Here is a 16309-nt window from a genome sequence, read left to right on the forward strand (position 1 = left end):
CTGCCTCTTCCCCCAACTGTGCGAACCTTGTGCTGCCTTCTGTTGGCGTCTAGAAAAAAAAACTTGTCTCAAAATTTTATGATGCCATCTTCCCGCAAGTTGCAGCGCTAGTACTATCATGACACCTCATGGTTTTACAAAAACAATTTTGCAACATGTAGCGTGCTCTCTCCAAACAACTGACGGCAACTTCCCTCTACAATTCAGACCCAGCTTCTACGCTGATTTAGCGGCTAAAACGAAAAAAAAAAGAACATATAGAGGACTATGAGGGGTAACAGAGTTCCCAGAGAACAAAAATACTGATCACTGAACAGACTAACCACTGTACAAGGCCAGTGTCTTGCTTTGGCATTATAGAGTCGATTCACTAATGGAATCAATACCCACATCTTCACATGTGGGCTCCCGATATTTTTTCACCACTTGCATATGACAGCAGACACCTACACGTGAAAGACAAACTAAGCAAAGAGTTCAGACACGACACTGGATGCAATAAAAAATTATGCATGTGACCTCTTTTCAAGATTTAGGCAGAAAAGAGGCAATGATTTGGGTAGAAGGGTAGAAACATCTTAGTATAAACATGGCTAATGGAACAGTCTCACATTAAAGCACAAAGAACTGCAGGAGAAAACGCTCACTTGAAAAAGTTTCAAAACAAAGTCAATTTTTGATCCACTTGTAAGTAGCTCGCTTGGTCCATGCCATGAACCTCGAACTGAAAAAGGCTCTTTCAACTAGTAACAACATGCCAGGCAGTCTTCGATCACCCACATATAGTCAGGTTAAAAACGACTGTCAAAGTTATTGCACCACTTACTGAGACTTGCATGCTCCCATGCATAAACTCTATGTGAACAAGGTGATAAGCCTCTCGTGTAGGCCAACGAGTCAAACTGATGTACGATGCTGAGCAGCACAGCACATCTATACAGATATTAAAGCAGAGGTTCGCAGAAGGCAAATGGCTGAGACTTACCTGACCCTGCTCAGTGTTAAGGGAATGGGAAAGGATGTAGGTTACCAGGCTTTTGTACTCAGTGCAGGCATATGCACAAACACAGACACAAAGATCTCGCAGCCAAACAGCAACATTTCAGCAAGCAGGAATATAAAAAAAAATGAGTGGGAAGCAGATATCGAGCCCATTATTCTTAAAGACATGATTTGGACTATAATAATCTGAATCAAAGTACTGAGCTCACCAGAAGCATAGACCATACACCCAAGCATTTGGCAATGCTTTGTTAAGCCAAGAAAGCAAGCACGATATTACATGAACATGACAACATAGCTCAATATGGTTACATCAGCTATAATATTGCAAAGACTAGCTATTTCAGCTTTTCGACTAATAAACCATGTAACAAATTGCACAATTCATAAGTTTTCGCAATGTGTCACTACCACACTGGCCTGCATCCTAGCACCTTTCAAAAAAAAGCTAAGGAGCCTACACACAGAATACTTGCTCATGCAAAAACAAAATATATATATCACAAGGAGAAGAGTATCTGCCTCATTTCGAACAAGATGTGTTGCATTATAATAAAGAAAGGTTACTAAACATGCCATCTAAAGAAAATGCTGTCACCTTCTCTTCAATACAAAGGTTGCACCGGCAACTTTTTTTATGCCAATCCCAATGACATCAATCTGATTTGGAAATTTTCAGCTGTATAGTCAGCCAGCAGTTGGTTTCAGGAAAACATCAAGACCAATGAGTTGGAGGGAAAACGTGAAAACATCAGTGCGAAAGCCTTTTAAGAACATGAATGTAGGTGTGAGAGAACACAATCATTAAGATGAATACCAGTCTGAATTCAGCTGCTAAAGCAGGCATTACAGCGCAGTGTTCCCAGACTTCAAATATATGGAATATAATGGCACTGTTCTTGATCTTCAAACACAACACCAGCAGCGTTTGAAGCAGTAAAGCAGCCACACGAGAATCCCAGACCACCCGTCTTGGTGAGAAGTATAGTAAAGATACTTTATACGACCAAAATGCTATCATAAGCAATGAGAAGTGTGCATTACCTACCGTGTGTGTACATGCATGCGAGTGTGTAGAAGTAGGTTCCATCATGCAGGCATCTATTCATTAACTTGATTTCACAGGGCACATTTTATTATTTGTGTCCTTTCCCTTCATCTCTCAGTACTGATGCACAATTTTTTTTTTTGCTCTCTTTTGAAGCGAATTCCAAAGTCCTTCAACCACATACCACGACACTGCCAGCGTAAGCAATGGCATTTTCACGCTCACACACAATGCCAGTGCGCACATGCTGCTTACCTCGGACTGCTTGCGCCAGGACTCAATGTTCTTGCGCTGGGCCTTGGTGAAATGGTCCCAGACCTTCTGGTGACTGGCCACAGCAAATACCTTCTCAATCTGGCCCACTAAGCACCGTCCGGTCACAGTCAGAAAGGAAGGTGGGGAAATGAGGAGGTAGGAATTGCACCATGAGCGGTAGAGATGGGGAGAAAAACGCATGATAGGGAAGAAAGATGGGGGTATTGAGTGGAACAGATTGAGAGGGAGAGAGAAGAGAGAGAGAAAAAGACCAGGCATGAGAGGATGACAGAAGGGTGTCTACAATTACTTACCAAATGGTACTGCACAACTACGGAAGCAAAATAGCCGAGAGCACAGGCCCAAATGCAGGTCATTACAGTTCTGCGAAATTTGCACCTGTTCCTTTCAAATGCAACACGTCTTACTTAAGTGTTAAAGGAAAAGTGCATGAAAAAAAAATGTTCCTAGGCTACCGATGAGAACCAATATTAAGGGAAAGCATAGAATATTATCCCATCAAATATAATTTTAAAGCTATCAAATAAACCTCAGTAGACCCCCCACCATAGTAGCTCAGTGGTTAGGGCGCTCAACTACTGAACTGGGGGAACCAGGTTCAAACCTAACCATTGCAGCCTAGTTTCGATGGAGGCGAAATGCAAGGTGCCCGTGTACTGTGTACTGTCAGTGCACATTAGCTCTCTGAGTGCCATGTATTTTGGGGGAACCTGCTTCCAGAGTGCCTGTTTTTATTTTTTTCTGAATTTCAAATAATCCGAACTTTGGCTAAAACCCAACTTAGAAAAAACTGAATTCAGCAAATTTATATCGTTTTATTTATTTTTTTTTTTTTCAGTCTCAAGCTGAAAAACGATACCTTTATATACAATGAATGAAAGCAGCCAAGGTTGCATACTTGAAAACAACCTCATTAGATAAGCTGCTGTCTACCTACAAGCTCAGGTGTGCCTTTGCAAAAAAAAAACAAATTGGTCCACTTTTCCGATAAGGAAGTGACACAGGAAGTGACTGGCAGAGTGCGGCACTTGTTCAAAGAATTCACAACGTCCATGGCTGCAACACATGCCCATATGGTGAGATGCATGGTCTGCTTCCTTGCCTTGCGGTGTTGAACGAGGAAGCTTAGCGCCACCCACCAAACACATCGGCACTTACCTTGAGCTGTTGCCTGGAGACAGTACTGGTCAGTTCTACTCAGTACTGCATTGCCATTTCGCACACTCACAAATGGATATGGGCAGAGCTGAACGCATGCAGTGCAGCTTACAGAATAACAGCCTTAAGCCCCACCACGAACTTCCAGGTACGCGTCATTGTCTTACCTCGTCTCATTAGGAAGATGATAAAATTAAGTGCTGTATTATACGGTCAAAGTGTTGGGTAATTACTAAAGGCGTGTACATATTAATATTTCCTAATACAAATAAAACTTATGAATGCGATGAAAAAAGAAAAAAAAAAGAGGGCTTCAAATATCGAACAACCTGTTCAGTATGGCAAAAAAAAAGACAGAAAAATAGAAATAAGCACATATTGTCCCCTTTATTTTATTCAGACTAGTGTCTCGTCTTTGCAACCGAAATGAAAAAAAAAACTCGAAAGAGACTTATAACAGTATGCAACCAGTAAAATAGTCATACAAAATGAAATATTACAGCTGACATATGTCTATCAACTAAAAATAACATGACAGCTAGTAATGTGTAATTCGGACTTTAAAAGACCTGCAGAAATTCCTGAAGGTCATGTCACAAGAGGAAACAAGAGCCACCGATGCATCAGTCAGTTTCCGAAAGCAGCGTGCAGCATAGCCAGGGTATTTTTTTTTGGCTTAGTGATAGGGGCCTTTCCATCATCGCCACACCTGCTGTTCCATGCATGCAAGAGGTGCAGAGGTTACAATGCCCCATGAAATGCTGTATTTTGAACCTGAGCTGAGAGTTTTTTCAACAACATGAGAAATGAAACTCCTTGGTCAGCTTAAATTCCAGGATATATTATGTACAATTCATAATACATGATGACAATTCATTAAAATTTTATAAAATCGCACGCAGAATGAAAGCATTCGACAGGGTGGCTCTGGCTTCATGCAAGAATTCCACGGGCCACAAAGATTCGTCCTGCCACATGAAGTGGGAGCTCGCGCACTGGACATGAATGGCAGTTTAAGGTTGGAATGCGAAGCTTTAATCGGCACGCTTTCGGTGTACTGCAGTTTCACAGCAGTTCACACTAATTATTTCCAGTGACATGCATTGTGCTAAAAGCGTCGCGTCCTCCCTTCCCTCCTCATTCTTGGTTCCTACCATAACGCTTGATCGCACACTCGTTCAAGAGGTGCTGCATTTCGAATGCGCTTCGTGGAACACTGTACGAGGAGGACAGCAACAAGCAAGACCACTTATGAAGAAGATGAGTAAATACTAAATGTAATTTGCGTTTGGTAGCTGTCGTCATTCTATATTTTCTTATTTTTTTTGGTTTCCTTGCATTTGAAGAAAGTTTTCTTTTTTTTCTTTTTTTTTTCTTTTTTTTTTCAGGCCTTCAACTTTTGATTGTTGCTTTAGAGGTATCAAGTATGTAATGCATTATGGAAGGATCAAACGCAGCGGGCTTTGTCGTTGCACATAACTGTCTGAAACTGACAGTCAGCCATCGAGTTATCATCGCATGGGATAAGCATGCATACTTGGGGTAGTTCCATGTGAAGTCTATGCCAAGCAGTGCCCTAACGCGATTGGTCCATGCAATAAGTGATGGAGAAGAAAGTGAAAAGGATGCCTTTTTCATTCTTCCTGGCACTTTAAACACAACATTCACATAACATTATCAGGTACTGTGGTTTTGCCTTGGTTGAAAATTTCTTGAACCAAATAAAAACTTAAAAACAAACATATTTGTTTCATATTTAAAATATAGAGTGTTTGCACGCCCTAGTAATTACACGGCTGTGCAATTAGTACAAATATTACAGCTTCAGTGCAAGTCCTGTTCCAAGACAACTTTCTTTTCCTGGCATATCAAAAAGGCCCTGATACTATATAGCCTAAGGAATCTGCTTTTCAACACCTACCAACAATACTTAACAGGCTAAGGTAAGTTAAGGGTAGTAGGTTAAAAGGTTAATAACATGTAATGTGTGGTGTGTTGTTTTTTGCTGCTATATGTGTAAAAGGTTTTTTTCTTTAATTGTAGAACAGCATCGTGTTATATACATGGTCTTGTTAAGGAATAAATTGTTATTAAACTATATGCTGCAGCATCAGTCCGAATTGCATAGGGATGGAGGCCTCGTCAGGCACCAACTGCCTTTAGCTTCTGTTCCTGCATCAGGCATTGTACCTTTCTGCTGTCAAAAAGTGAAATTAATTAATTAAATAAATAAACAAATAAATAAATAAATAAATAAATAAATAAAAAATAAATAAATAAATAAAAGATTAAAGAAACTTTCGAACAGGTCAGAATCTGGTCCTAACACTGCTTCCACAAACAGCAGCACACCGAGACTTACAAAATAATTGAAAGTAGCCAAACAAAAACACAGCCTTGATAACAGAATAAAACCAATATGAGACACACTGCTGGTAGATTTTACCAAATGCAATGCGTCCAGTGCACTTAACAGGACATCCACATTTGGTCCAAAAGTGGTGCTAGCATGCCAGCTGCTGAAGCAAACACCCTTCACAAGAAACTAGGTGCTTGACATTAGAACTAATGCCTTCGCGTCCAAGTGCAAATAAATAATGTTGTTTAAGGTGTCGAGCAGACACTGTCAAGAATTTCATACACTCGGATTTCTCCCACTTGACCTAGTTCTGTGTTCCAGCCAATAGTATCACACAGAAGATGGTGTCCCCACAAGTGATCGTTCCAGACTGCGACGAAAGGCACCCCAGGTTGACGTGAGGCAATGAACACCAAGGGAGTATACACCAAGGGAGGGAGCATCATGGGAGGGAGTCCTGAGGTAGAGAACACACCGAGGGAGCATACTCACATTGGACGAGGATCCCTTGCAGCCTCTGGGCGAAGAGGATGCGGGCCTTGTCCAGGGCCTCCTGGTGGTCCTTCTTCTCCTGGAGCAGGCGGCGAATGTGGCCATTTGCCGTCTGCAGCATCGAGTAGAAGTGGCCCGCATTGCGCTTGGTACACTCCCCACGATCCAGCCACACCGTCAGCACTTGCACTGCCTTCTGGAAGGACTCGTCCCCTGCACGCAGAGCACATAAAAGGTTGTGTGCCTGTTTGGGCTTCGAGGAGGGCTGTCATCTTTGGAACAGTGCAGGTCAGCAAAAAGTAAACACGGGTGTCACAACCTCAAAGCCACACACACACACAAAAAAAAGGGAAAGGCACATGCACCATCCACTTTCCCCTGCCCTTTCTGTTCTATTGTTTTAAACATGACTGAATACCAACTAGCCCACTTCTGCATGCCTGAAGGCCTGAAATAGTATTCGGGAGTAGTACGCTGGTTATGTCAGGAAAAAGACTCCAAACAAAGCCAACAAAGGTGAGCAGTAAACTCAGGAGTTCACTGCTCAGGAGTCCTTTTCTCATCATCAAAATCCCTATCGCTTTAATTATTCAGCTTCTAATACACAGGCTGAGCTAACATAATCATATATATACCTAGGAGTCACCGTCTCTTCCAATCTATCATGGCACAATCATATTAGTAACAATATTTCAGCATCATTCCTTAAATGCCACCTCCGCCTTTCCACCTCAGGTAAAATTTCTCGCATATAGATCGCTTGTAAGACCAAAATAGAATAGGCATCTGCTATCTAGAGCCCACATTAACCATATCTAATCACTGCATTGGAATCTGTTCAAAATTGTTTAAGGAATAAAAACTGAACTGAACTGAACTGAAAAATGTGTTACTAAATGTGTGTGGCTCTCCATTCTTCACTGACACAGCACAAATGGATGTTCATGTTTAGAAGTGTAAAACGATTCCATCATGTCAGTGTACAAGTTAGCAGGCAGATATCACTGCCATCAATGATCAACTCTTAGAGAGTGTGTTCTGAAACTGTCCCAATTTAATCAACACCAGATAAACATATGAAGAATAAACATGAATGCTGCTCATTGCAACATTGCAGTGTAAAACAAATACACAGGCCACTTTACTGAAAAAGGCATCCTCAGCCATTTGCAACTAGGGAGGCCTGATTAGGAACTCTGAATCTACTTTACTTTTAAAAGGACACTAAAACTTCGCCTACTTTCGATTTTAAATAAAAATTGATTCTATGACTCTTAGGGACATAGTGCTTGTTCAGCAATGAAATTATCGCTGAAAAAGTTTGATATAAGATCGGAAAATCTTCTGCCTGAAACTTGATTCAAAACTCCTAGCACCAACAAGGCTAAAAGCAACAGTCTCCTACCTTTGAGCCGCTCTGTGAGCTGTTGGGCTTCGTGGTCTGAGTAGTGGACGACTGGTGGAGGGGAGGGCGGCCGCAGTCGTTCGCGGTCAAGCCGCTCGCGGTGACGCAGCTCCCGCTGCATGGCCCTCTGGCGGCACTCCCACTCGTACTGGTCATCCCGGGCCTGTGCAAAGTCCACGTGCAGCCTCCCTGTCTGGCTCGCTTCCTCCTGGTCACGGATCTTCATGCGGTAACCTGAACATGAGGCACAACAATGGTGCACACAAATAAGGTGGCACACAAACAAAAGACAAGAGGATGGACAAACCAGCTAACACACACGCATAAACACAAACACAAACGAAGTGGCATTCAAACCACAGTAAATAGAGGGAACACAAACACAAGGTCAGCACACTCAGAAGCCTGCAATTCAGCCATTGTAGAGCCAATGGACACAGCTCTATCGTGCCAAATACGATTTTGCTTACTGAGAACAAGTTTATGGTCTCACTCTCAACTACAGCAACTGCATTTTAATGAAAAAAAAAAAAATTTTTAAATACCACTTTACTGGTCATTTGGCACATGTTACAAAACCTTAGATGGCTGAAATCCACCCAGAGTTCTCTACTACGGCATGCCCTGTGGCCTTGAGTTGGTTTAGAATTTACATCAGAGTTCATTAACCGACTGACTCAAATGCTCCCAGATTCACAACAAGCCCTGCAGCACATACAACCAAAAAACAGTATCTCAATAACACATTCAGAAAGCAACCACTCTTGGAAACCAAATAAAGAAAAAAAAAAACGGCAGAAAAAATATTGATGTTAAAGTTTAGGCATTAGCAACATAGAAAAAAATATAGGGGCAGGAAGAGAGTCACACACATTTAAGCTCCATTTTCAAGGCTATGATTCAGCAGCATTAAAGGCTTCCATCTGTGGCTCCCCTTGCAATCCTAGTTCATGTACAGTCAGGGACAAAAGTTTGCAGGACGCAAGTCTTATTTCTGTGCGGTCAGGAAAATATGGAGTATGAATGTGCTGAATCAGGAGAGAACATGCATGTCCCATTCAGAGAAATAATATCAAATGACAAACTATCGAGGCAACGAAGAAATAAGCATTTTTCCACAAATCCGCGTCCTGCAAACTTTTGTCCCTGACTGTACATGCACTCTCCTACTCACTTAATCCTTTGATCACTAAATTAGTCACCAAAAACATACCAAGGCTACTAAATTTAAACAACCAATTTTTCCAAGCAATTCTGATTCTGAAAATATAAAGCTTCACAACTTTATGGTTAAAATTACTACAAAAATTCAAAAAAGCAAAAGCTGCTCTTAAAGGCGGCTTTCCTTCAGTGCACAGATGCTGCACTGAGGGAAAGGAGACAGAGGTTTGGATCTGTCACTGACCAGAGAGGGCGATGGCACGATCCACCTGCTCTTCTGTCTCAAAGCGGATGTGACAAAAGTTCTTCTTGCCCATGCGAACAGCGGTGAGGGTGCCACAGTGCTGGAACACTTCCCGCACCAGCTCCTCAGTGACACTCTCGGGGAGGCCACCCACAAACACCGTGCGACAACCAGGCGGCCGCTCACGGGTGGCTGGCGGCGGCATGTCTGCAGCATGGTGTACACACAAGTGTGCCAGTGTGACAATGACCACAAAATAACAGATAAGCTGACAAAACGAGGCGTGCATGAAATGGTGACCCAAGGTGTTGATGGCGAATGTTACAGGACAGGTAATATGATTAAAACAATGCCTTCCCAAACAACTGCTTAACATCAAAAGCACCGTATCAGAGCAAGCAAATGAGCAAAGGTGCCTAAAAAGCCTGTCTATAAAGTGAACAGTGAGGGTAGCATCTGAACAGCCGGGGCATTGGTCCAGACAAATTGTTGCTAAGAGCATTATAGTGCGGGTCCCAATAGCACCTACGAAACCAGATTGTGCCCATTTTGTACATGGATGAGCAATAAATGTTAAAATATAAAATTACAAGCAGTCTAGCAACACCACTAGTCTCTCCAAGTGCCATGCAAAGCTTCAGGATGCTACCATGCATGGTTCAGTGAGAGACTGGTCAGGGCACAGAGCTCCCACACAGACAAAATCTGTACCCTGGTTCTTGTATTTCCTGACAAGTCAAACTTGGACAAAAACAAAACAAAACAAAAAAAATCTGCATTTGAGTTTTGGTCATTTAGCAAATAATAGGACATGCTGGAATGCACAGCAAACTCTATATCGTTTAACCTGGGTGCCACTACCAGGATACAAAGGAGGAACACACACACACACACACAAAAAAAAAAAAAAACATATTTTCACAACTCTAAGCACCTCCGATGTGTTCTTGTGTTACTACTTTCCGACACTGCACAACAGCTGGCGGCACAGGACAACAAAAGCATCGCAATCGTGAAAAAAGGGGGTACTTCGAATAGAGTAAATATGGTACACAGGCTAGGCTTCAGGCCATACACAAGGGAACACTGAAACAACAGCAATGGGCAACAGATACTCTAACCCTGTTGACCTTAACCTACTACCTGCAAGTAAAATGAGAATCTGCTCTTGGGGATTAACAATCATATACAGTCACAAAGGACGAGGAAGTGGCACTTCTTGAAGACCCTTGGGGATGTTAGCCTGGAAATCCATCTGGCGGGCTACACCAAGTAAGGACAATTAACGATGTGTAATGTGGAATAAATTCAAGTGAAACTCATAAACAAACATAAGATTTTAACAGGGTTTGTACAAGTCTCACATTGTTGAGGATTATTACAGGGCCTTCATTTTACGTTTAAAAAAGGTGTACTCACTCGGTTTGGGAGGGTAAAGAACGCAGTTCGGAAACCGCAACAGCTCCTTTACAGGTGTGTTGGGGCTAAGAATGCTCGCTGGGAGTATTCCAGGCCCAATCTCAGGAGGTGGCCCAAGAAAACCAAACTGTGGACACTGTGTGGAATTGAGATTTTGTAGCACGATCAGTATGTATTCATTCTGGCCTTGGTATCGGGTCTCCAATTGCATGTAGTATGCCACTGCATTTAAGGGCACAAGGTATGTTTTAGTGTGTACCTGCACCTCCCGTACCTCCCGTATGTTTTAGTGCAAATTTAGAACCCATTTCATAAAAAATCTGCTGGGCACACAGACAACTCACTGGTATCAGTGCAATCACATGTATCTGCTCTCTTCCCTGAACTAGAATCAGAATAAACAATAAACCACCTGTACAACAAAATTCTCTGCTTCAGTTTCCATAATTGTAGTTCAATAAACACTAACTTAAGTTTCCTAGAAGTGGGGCAAAAATATTGCTTCAGCTATTATGGTTTCAAGAAAATGGGTCATTTGTTGCAAAAATCTGTGTTTTAAGATAACTGGCTTTGAAGTGAAAACAAAAAAAAGCACTTAACAACAAAATTACACTGAAGAATGCATGTTCAAACATAATTTCGACGGCCACTAGTTAAAGGGTCCCTGGAACGATGCTCGCTCTAATATCTGAGTAGAAGAAATCCATAGAAGTGGTCTCTGTGAGTATTTGAGCCAAATTTAGGAGCTTTGCGCGAGGCTGATAATTTACAAATAATTTTTAAAAAGTGCTCCCCGTGACTGCTTGCAACCGATCAAACCTCCAATATAACGTCATTGGGGCTTGATGGGTGTGCCCACTCACTGAACTCTCCCAAATGACGCGAGCAGAACAGGGCGTGGTGAGGCGCCATCGCGGCTTGTTTTCTTCATTTTAGAGCACAGCTCTTTGGCGTCCGTTCCTGCGTTTTGTGCCGTCGCTGTCGGCATTGTCCCTTGTAATCAGCTCCATAAATAAATAAATTAAATCCCGTCTACACCTGGAATCAAACCTCCATCACTTGGATCCCCATCCGAGCGCTTTATCCAACTGAGTCACGCTCGGGATCGTGAAACTCAATCATAATTCTCCTTGTCTACCGTAAGGATGATAGTAGCAATGACAATGGCACTGCAGTTAGTGATAATGACTATGATGAAATTAGCAATGATAATGGCGATGCATTTAGTTGATAATGACAATAAGAGCAAACGTGATGCGCCATGTGCACCAGCAATGCTTATTTATTTTAAAACAGCACTAGAACATGGACAGACAGAGAGACAAATACACGCTATATGTGTTTGCCTCTTTCTATCTGTCCGTGTTCTAGCACCGCTTTAAAATAATGTCCAACCAACTCGCCCCACAAGCCACTCAGCAACGCTCAGGCTATCGCATTTCTGCAGTGTAGATTCCACAGTGCTCTTGAAATTTTAGAGTGCAGCTCTTCGGCGCCCGTTCTTGCGTTTCACGGCATCGACGTTGTCCCTCGTAACCAGCTCCACAGCCGAGGCACGTTTCGAGTGGGCATGACTTTGTCGGCGTTGTAAAGGAGGAACTAGCGGGTATATCGGAAAAAGAATGGTACCATAGGATGGAGCGTCAATGAAAGGTGTGCAAGTGACCAAATGGTTGATGTGGTTTAATTAGGAAATTAACTAGAGCCAATAACAATAATTGGTTCACACAAAAGGAAAGGTGCATGTCTGTCACACCATAAGGGAAGGGAAGAACATGGGAGTGAAAGAGAAAAGGGTGAAAGGGGGTGCTGTATAGTGGAGGGCTAAGTAGTATAGTAGAGGGCTATGATTAATTTCGGCCACCAGTGGATCCTTATCGCATAGCATAGCTTTATCATTTTGCCTCCATTGAAACTTAATCAGAGGCAGTTAGGTAGTTTACAGGAAAGGAAAGGCCCAGTACCTGTTATTCACAGAAATAGTTGATATGAAATATGTGTGAAAAATAAAAAGTTGTCTCTAATTGTAGATACATACCTTGCTCGAATTCTTTGCCTCAATCTATCAAAAAGGTGCAACAGCTAACGAGCTGCGCTCAAATTTCACATTAGGAAATAATGTAACCGTTAATATTTTTTTTCTTCCCCGCCAGCCTGTTCAGTTGAGGGGGGAGAGGAGGAGCGTCGTTTTCAATCGCCGATAGTTTCGACGTTAGTGACGCCAGCTTAAAAACGTTTCCGTTGAGGAGAGGACTGGAGAGATACCTATTACTCGTGTATGTTTTCTAGTTCTAGTAAACAGCTTTTCGTAGGCCTTTTATGTATTCATCTCCACAGTCATTGTTTCTTTTGTTTATTTACACCCTCAAGTCTAAGGCCTATTCTGTGACCACTTCACCCCTGGCAACCACTGCACCACATAGCACCCTGGTGAAATACCAGATGACAGAGAAATGTCCACTTGGGCTATGCTGCCATCATTAAAATTGGGCATCACATTGACAGTAGGTATTTTCACTGTCTAAAGATCAATAAGCACTACCCTTTCAGCAAGCTCCCCATGCATTGTGCATCTTCTCATGGAGGCATTACTTTTTTCTTTCTCAAACAATGAATGGCTAAAATAAGAAGGCGACCTTTAGCTTCTCTGTGCACAACGCTGACAGTGGGACTGTAGAGGAATAAAACTCGTGGAAAACAACAAGTACCATACAGAAGCGGTGCTCTCTGTCTGGTTGCATCACAAGGGTTCAACAGCGTGATGTTCAGCATAGGCTTATTAGCAGACTCAATGCTTCCATAACTAGTTCTTCGATGTTAGTTATTCCAATAACTGCCTCATGCAAGACCCGGAGCCTAAAAAAAATAATGCTTCAATAAAAAGTGTACTGAAGCAGCAAACAGTAAACTACGTCTTTCAGGCAATCTTTCCCGTAAAATCTACACCTGAATTTCCCTGAAATCAAACCAAAAAGCTAAGATGCTTTTCTTTGTTGCTGAATAGGCACTAACAATCCCTCTAAAGCTGGAGATGATTTGGTGTACCTGTTTTGTTATTTCTTTTCAAGAGAAGTGAGCTACACATTGCACAATAGTTGTAAAATAGGGCACAGTTTATACCCACCCAGGATTTAAAAATGTAATTTCTTTGCGTTAAAAAATCTGTTGGCATGCTTTTCGCCTCCATCGCAAAATGGCCGCCGCGGCCGAGATTCGATCCCACATTCTTGGGCACAGTAGTTGAGTGCCATGACCACTGCACCACCACGGCTAGTAATGGCAGTTTAATGGCATAACCACAAGCAGGTGTTACGGTGAACATGAAGATATAATAAAGTGTACACAAACCGGAGACAGTAGAAAGAAATCAGGCTTATAATATTAATTATGAACAGATGAAGCATTATACACTACAAGTCTGAGCAAATGACACTGAAAAAAACAAGAAAGAAAAAAAAACAAGAGCATAAAAGAAGCCATGTCTCCTAGCTGCTTGCAGCCGTAAAATTTACTCGAAATGAAGAGATGCAATTGTTGGCGAAAATTGTGAAGAAATATATGCAGAATCTTTGAATATGCAATATTTGTTCTTCTAGTATGTTCAAACTGTATGCACACAGGAATGCATGCGCCTGTCCATTGTGTAAGAGCCATACCTGTCATACTGCATCAAGGTCTATACTAAGAAAAGCCTATAAAGCATATAAATGCTTTCAAAGATTTTAATTTCTTGTAACCTAAGAACATAGCCTGAAAGGAACAGCAGCAAAAAGAGAAGTGGTAGCCTGGAACTGAAGTGCACACCTCAAAAGTTGCACACACAAATTCAGGTTAGAGCTCTTTAATCCCACAACGACAGTATTCACTGCAAAGAAATTCACTTTCATTAGGACTACTACATTCCATATATTTCTGAAGTTATATGTACCTGAAGCCACAAAAAGTATTGTGTGCCTTGCATTTATGTAACACAAAAACTCATGGTTTCAGGCCATACCTGACTGTAGCTGGAAACAACGCCCATGAGAGCAGGGTCGCCAGGCAGCCCAATGAACGGGGGCACACCCCACGGGGTGGGGCTACCCATGAGGCCAGCCAGTGAGGGAAGGCCAGCTGCACCCTCAGCCAGCCCAGCAGCAAAGCTTCCAAAAGATGCACTGACTGGACGCCCTACACAGAGATGCACAAGGGCTCCCAAAGGCTCCCCACTCTGTGCACTGGGCAGCAAAAGCACCAGCTGGCAATCCCACTAGGACTTCTCAACGCTATACACCACCTGCTCTCTTTCCAGCCCCAAAATCTATACACATGCCACCACTTCCATAGCCCCATTAGGTAAGCACACAGAAGCAAGGTTCTGAAAAGGAATTTTAAAGAAAATGCGTGTATGCTTCCACACAAAGAAAACTGCATGCCCCTCCAATTTTAGACCTCACCTATTCAAAAACACAACACATAAACTTTCCTTGAAAACTGTGCAAAACATGCAAGCCTTCGCCCGCCTCCTCCACACAACATTTCCATCTCGAAACGCTTCTCTGAATAAATCATCAAGCAAAATCGGGGAGAGTGTTTAATCGTGATCCATGGCAAGTCACAAACCTCTCTTAAGCAAAGTCCAATCAACCTGAGCCTATATCAACTATGACTGCCCTATCCCCACAAATTTTATATAACCTCGCCCCACCACCCCCTTATCTGACCAAAGAATTTTCCCATTATTCGTTTCAGGCTTGTAATGTCCATAATAAAGAAGGACTCTGTGATAACAGCTCAAACAGTATGGAAACAAATAGTGGAGTAGCTCAGCCTCAGAGATTTGAGAGCAAAAATTTGTCTCAATGCATCACACTTTGCTTGCAAGAACAGCTGAGAGAGGCATACCTGTATTTCACTTCCTTTATTTTATTTTATTTTTACATTATCTAGCTTATGTATATCATTAAAAAAAAAATGCAACATATTCAGAATTAGCCCATGGTAATCTATTGATAGAGGCAGCTTCAATTCACCCTCAATGTGGAACTATCAGTTATCTGTGCTTCAAGTTACATGGCCTGGCCATCTCCACTTTGTCTTCTTAGACTAAATTCAGATATTAACTTGAGCTTATCCTAAAACCTACTTCGCTCCCTTCCTGTCTCTTAATGTCACCTTATCATTTTCTCATTTTCTTATTTGCTGGAGTACTTATTTGCATCTAGCAGAAAGCTAGCACAGAGCCACAATGTACACTGTCAATACTATTTCCTGTATTTGCTTGCAAGTGGCTGACTCTGCTTCTAAAGGTAATGCAGGTCAAGGCTAACTGCAAGTCAATGAGGAAGGCCTTCACCTTGCAGTATATGAGTAAACCCCAACAAACAGGTTGACATATACATATACTCAAAGGCATACATTGCAGATCTGTCAGCCATGCCAGACATGCCTCCTCACTGGTACTGTTCATTTCAATGTCGATTTCATATTACATTCACAAAATGCTGGCAGCAAACTATATTCTAACGAATGAAGGGGTGGCCTAAGTGGGGCACCTTAATGCCAATGCCACCTTTTTGGCTAGGATGAGGCCATCCATCCCATTCATGCAAAAATGCAGTATTGTGCCAATGCAGTTTTAATGTCGAAGGCTGGGTTCATGTCTTGGTGGACCAAAGTATTATGCAATACTGCCTGCAGATGCTGAAGTCTTATTTTAGGCCAAAAAAATTTTTGGAAATTTATCATCCACACCAAACACCGCAT

General features: G+C 42.1%; 1 protein-coding gene across 2 annotated transcripts in view; it reads right to left on the reverse strand.

The window, feature by feature from the left end:
* The window catches only part of LOC146199094 (ecto-NOX disulfide-thiol exchanger 2-like), a 35422-nt gene that overhangs the window by 17625 nt on the left and 1488 nt on the right, over window positions 1-16309 (reverse strand). For both annotated transcript variants that reach the window (XM_084594572.1, XM_084594573.1), the window contains exons 3-8: window positions 14562-14734; window positions 10565-10700; window positions 9146-9352; window positions 7741-7974; window positions 6336-6548; window positions 2306-2412 (exon numbers count right to left, since the gene is read on the reverse strand). In XM_084594572.1, the coding sequence (XP_084450698.1) occupies window positions 2306-2412; window positions 6336-6548; window positions 7741-7974; window positions 9146-9352; window positions 10565-10700; window positions 14562-14734 (1070 nt within the window). The remainder of the gene's footprint in view (window positions 1-2305; window positions 2413-6335; window positions 6549-7740; window positions 7975-9145; window positions 9353-10564; window positions 10701-14561; window positions 14735-16309) is intronic.

The sequence above is a fragment of the Amblyomma maculatum genome, chromosome 2, assembly GCF_055883805.1.
Source record: "Amblyomma maculatum isolate TAMU_Amacu chromosome 2, ASM5588380v1, whole genome shotgun sequence".
Classification (NCBI taxonomy): Eukaryota; Metazoa; Arthropoda; class Arachnida; order Ixodida; family Ixodidae; genus Amblyomma; species Amblyomma maculatum.